This window comes from Triticum aestivum, chromosome 1A (assembly GCF_018294505.1).
Source record: "Triticum aestivum cultivar Chinese Spring chromosome 1A, IWGSC CS RefSeq v2.1, whole genome shotgun sequence".
Taxonomy (NCBI): Eukaryota; Viridiplantae; Streptophyta; class Magnoliopsida; order Poales; family Poaceae; genus Triticum; species Triticum aestivum.
Window position 1 is genome coordinate 534,029,753 of NC_057794.1, and position 5,378 is coordinate 534,035,130.

Here is a 5,378-nt window from a genome sequence, read left to right on the forward strand (position 1 = left end):
TTACAAAACAAACAAATGTGAATTGCATTCGAGTGTGTGGGCATGCAATTGCGGTCGGTGTGTAGGCATGCAGTTGCGGTCAAGAGCGGCACTTGCAGTTGCAAGCCTACTGTCGGACATGAAACTTCCCGCCTCTCCAACAGAAACACAAGGCCAGATGCGGTCGGGACGGAGACATGCGGTTGGAGTCGAAGGCGAAACTTGCAGTTGCAAGTCTTGTATGGGACATGCAACTCCCAACCCCTCTCCTACCGCCCACTTACAAAACAAATGTCTATTGCATCCGGGTGTGTGGGCATGCAGTTGTAGCCATGTGTGTAGGCATAGAGTTGCAGTCTAGGGCAACACTTGTAGTTGCAAGCCTATTGTCGGACGCGCAACTGCCCTGCCCCCCTCTTCAACAAAAATACAAGGCCAGTTGCAGCGGGAAGGGGACATGCATTTGCAGTCAAGGGCGGGAAAGGGTCAGCTGGTTTTCTTCTACTTGGACTAGACTTCCCCAAGGGAAGTTGTTTGCGTGATGGATTCACAGGTTCGCCATTTGTGCACCACCTCACAAGGACAAATGTTGAATTGGGAGCATGGTATGTATCCTTTTTTTCATTTTCAACTCTTTTTGTTCATGTGATCTTTGTTTGTTCCTTTTAGATTTTTGTTTGGGTATGTACAAGTAACAATTCAAGTACATAATGAGAATCTGAAATAGATAATGGGGTTGGGGGGATAAGGTGAATCTGAACTGAAATTACATAAGTCAAACTATAATCAATTGGCATTTGTTTTGTAAGTAGGCGTGAGGGGCGGGGGAGGGAGTGTGTGCGCATGCAGTTGCTATCAGGGTGTGTGGGCATGTAGTTGAAGTAGAGGGCGACATGTGGAGTTGCAGTCGAAGGCGGCACTTGTAGTTCCAAGCCTACCGTTGGGCATGCAACTACCCCCCTTCCCTCTCCGACCAAAAACACAAGACTAGTTGCAGTCAGGTGTGTAGGCATGCAGTTGCGACACTTGCAATTGCAAGCCTACTGTCGGACACGCAACTGCTCCCAACCCCCCACCCTCGAATAAAAAACAAAAGGCCAGTTGCAGTCAGTCGGGAGACATGCAATTTTAGTCGAGGGCAACTAGTGTCGGACATGCAACTCCCTCCCCCGCTCCTCACGCCTACTTACAAAACAAATGCCAATTGATTATAGTTTGACTTATGTAATTTCAGTTCAGATTCACCTTATCCCCCCCCAACCCCATTTTCTATTTCAGATTCTCATTATGTACTTGAATTGTTACTTGTACATATCCAAACAAAAATCTAAAAGGAACAAACAAAGATCACATGAACAAAAAGAGTTGAAAATGATAAAAGGATACATACCATGCTCCCAATTCAACATTTGTCCTTGTGAGGTGGTGCACAAATGGCGAACCTGTGAATCCATCACGCAAACAACTTCCCTTGGGGAAGTCTGGTCCAAGTAGAAGAAAACCAGCTGACCCTTTCCCAACTGCTTGTGTGCAACAGACTTCCTTCAACCACTCCCAGGCATTGCACTCTCCCTACGTCCCTTGTGACACTTTATAGTATGTCTGCTTGTTTGCCTAAAACTTCAACCCATCGTCTGTCAGGTTGTTGAAACGAACCTTTTCGCTGCATGGCACAACCTGTTCTGTTGAACAGTAAAGAAAAACCTCAAAAATGAAGTAATTGATCATTGTAAAAAATTAGAAAGCATCCTCATGGTTATAAAAAAATCATGGCAAAAAAAGAAGTAAAAAATCCCTATTATGACAATAAGTGTGTTTCTCCTCTTGAGCCACACATGCAGAGCTTAACACACTAGGAAAAAATGATTATAAAAAATACACCAATAAACAAATCATGATGAACATGCCTGATGCATTGAGCACTGATATAAAAAAGAGAGTCAAGCTGCTACAACCTAAAATTTAGTCTAAAGTAGCATATAATACTAGGCATGACTGAACAAAAAAAAACAAAAAATGAAAAAAAAATCTACAGGAAACGAGCTACAAATAAGAAAAATGACAATGACAGGAACAAGCAACAAAAATCTACAAGAAACAACCTGCATGGGTTTGGACATGAACATCGAAGCATGAATTCTAGAAAATCTGCATTCTATATTCTACATTCTACATGGGTCAAAAATGGGTAGAAAGAAAGAGGTACACTAACCTTTTCAAACATGAACCAACCATATCAGTGCAAAAACACACAGTTACAAAGAGAAGACTACTGCTAGTAAAACTCTAATAAAATCACAAAAAAAGTTGCTGTTGCTAGTTAAATCATGGCCATGGTTTTCTAGAAGTAAAGCCAAGCTGCAAACATTAATAAATGATCTCTATTTTTTAGACTCCCTATTATGACAGTGTCTTTCTACTCTCTAACCACACAGGAAGAGCTTGACATGCTGGATAATTTTTCTTAATGATTCAATGTAAACAACTAGTTAACTAGGGGCTCCCCTCTGCTTCAAAACTCAAGGAGAAAAAAAATGAAAAAAAGGTCAACCTTCAACGATATATTCTGTGATGATGAGTATAAACTAAAAAAATAAGGATCAGAAAATGAAAAAATACAAATAAAAAAGAAACAGAGGCTGCGGATTTACCCATGCGTTTTTGAACTCCTTCCAGAGATACATGCTGATGATGCTTCCCTTGCTCTCGCGGTTGCAAGGGCTCAGACAAGTTCTGCAAACCATCTCCTGTGCACATAAAAAAGGCGCCAAACATAAATTTGTGCTAGTGAAAGGCATACATATTCAGCTAATGATTTTAGTCAGATACTTGTATGCTTCCGAAGAAAAAGGATTTTGGGATAATGATGAGTTATCATTGGCATCGACGTTGATAACGTAAAGATATATTTACATTGGGTTGTGGAGATAAAAAAAGATGAATCTATCAAAAGACCATATTATAACAAAAAGTGTGTGAAACACATGAAAAAAAGACAGTCAACTGCTAGTGATGCATTCAGTAATCATTTATCTTGATTCATATACAAGAAAATGAACATCGTACCGATCCATAGGGTTTCGAAAAAAAACTGAAAAAACATGTTGCTGCTAGAAACATAATTTTATTAATCATTCTCTTTTGATCCCACAAAAGAGGGATTTGAGCATGCTACCGATTAATAGAGTTTCAGCAAAAGATCTGACAGAACAAATAAACATGCCCTCCAACATCAATTGGATATAAAATCCTTCTCTCCTACAGTCATAAGTCAAACTCGAGTCTGAATAATGCATTAGACAGAATCAAAACAAAGTGGAGAACTAGCTTGCACAATGGTAACTAGCTAGTACAGAAAAATGCCTAATTGTGGGCTGATTACCGAAACACAGACCCGTGCATTCAGTTTGAGACCCCTAAAACTAAATTCCAGGATATCAAACATTCATTATCTCTCTCAAATTTCCACTCATGACAATACACAGAGTAAGAACAAAACAAATCTGGGTTCTGAACCACTACTAGTGCAACAGATCCTTCTGCTGCAAAAAATCCTATATACATTCAGGCCAAATGAAATGGCTACTACAAACATATTTAAAATAAAAACAAAACCAACAATAACATGCTCCAAACTACATGTAGGAGATCAAGTTGTCAAAAAAAAGAAAAAAATTTACTAACAGAGGTTATGTACTAACAAAGGAAAGTCAAACTTAGGAAGCCTAAAAACACATGCTCCTATCGCTATAGAGGGAGCACTGCATGCTACTGCGACTCGACACCTAACCCTCCTTTGCTACTTATTAGGCTCATTTTATCCGACACACACTGTAACTAGTATTGATCTGTTTCCTTGGCGCAGCCGCATTAAAACAGTTTCAGGGAGAAGAGCGCAAAAACAATCTGAACAAGGATGGAAGTTACAGAATGGGAAATTTATTTTCAGAACTTGACTGAATCTAGCTACAAGCAAAGGAACCATTTCATTACTTAATCACTCTCAAAATCAGGCTCGGTTCTTCACTAGATGCTCTATGTGTTTCTTCTAGGACAAGGAATAACTCACTCATCCTCAATCGGTGACATTGCTAATCGACAACGGAAACATGACTGAATGATCTCTTGAAGCAGCTTCAGAGACAAGGGGAACGCAAAAGGCAAACTGAATTGAAGAGAGGTGCCACAATAACAGAGCTTTATTTTATCATGGTAAGTGAATCTAGCTACAAGCAAAGAACTGGTTTCATCCGCAATCACCACGGCGACAGGCCGATCGACACGGTCAGCAAAAGACACTATTATGCATGAACGCACAAATGAAAATAAAAAAAACTCTGGGGGGATTCTCTGCTTGAAACTACTAATCAAAAACTTGATACAAACAAATAAACATGCCACTGCTACAAAGATAAGTTCAGTGAATCATTTATCTTTGATTCCAAAGAAATAGATATGAAACATGGTACTAATTAATAGGGTTTCAACAAAGAAAATTCTAAAAAAGAAAACATGCCACTCCTAAATGATAGGTTCAGTAATCGTCCTCTTGTTTTCCCCAAAGAAATGATATCGACATCCTACTGATTCGGAAAAAGTTTCTCAAAGATCTGAAGATAAAAATCACACACAGAAAAGGGGACACCCCTACGTGCCACTGCTTGAAGAAAAATGACAAGAAAAAAATGGCTAAATTCCTGGAGCCGGTTATATGGTTGAAGCTATTTATCTACACTTGATACAAACAAAAAACGACCCAATCCCCCTCAGATCTACGGTGTAGCAACAACAAACAAACAAAAAATTGATGGAAAAAGAAGGTAGGGGGACTTACTCCACAAGCAGCGTCGGCAATCCTCTCTCGTTTGGGCGTGCAGTAACACGCCGATCTGTTTGTTGAAAAAGCCTTGGAGCTCGGCGTCTCTTCTTCCCGTGTGGAGTTCTTCAGATTTGAGAATGGGGAGTGGAGAGAGACGAGTGGAATTACCACGGGTGGCCGCTTCCCCATCCTCTTCTTAATGCGGCCCAAAAAACAGAAAAAAAAGAGACAAAAAGGCCCACCCGAACACTTGCCCGGCCCACAAAAGCAAAACGCCCAAGACAGGCCGAAATACAGGACAAAGCGCCCAAGCGTGAATCTACATGCAAGCAGAGATCGAACGGCTGGGCAGTTGACTGAGACTTCGCGAAGTCTTAGTGGACTGATTTTTAGCAGCTCCGTTTATAGTTACCGGCCGAATATAAAAAAAGATCAGTAAAGGACGCGTTTGCTCCCGATCGATGCGCTAGACAGGAGAACTTCGCAACAGGTAAACGTGTTTGATTTTGGTGTGAGATCCTGATCGAAGCTAAAAGTCGCGAGAAATCTATCGGCGACAAACAGATGAAAAAGATGGAGC

At 40.6% G+C, this 5,378-nt stretch overlaps 1 protein-coding gene across 1 annotated transcript in view; it reads right to left on the minus strand.

The window, feature by feature from the left end:
* Window positions 1–4,987, minus strand: part of LOC123179633 (uncharacterized) — a 7,590-nt gene extending 2,603 nt beyond the window's left edge. The window contains exons 1-3 of the mRNA XM_044591580.1: window positions 4,814–4,987; window positions 2,631–2,726; window positions 1,636–1,661 (exon numbers count right to left, since the gene is read on the minus strand). Coding sequence (XP_044447515.1) covers window positions 1,636–1,661; window positions 2,631–2,726; window positions 4,814–4,987 — 296 coding nt within the window. The remainder of the gene's footprint in view (window positions 1–1,635; window positions 1,662–2,630; window positions 2,727–4,813) is intronic.
* Window positions 4,988–5,378: the final 391 nt, after the last annotated feature.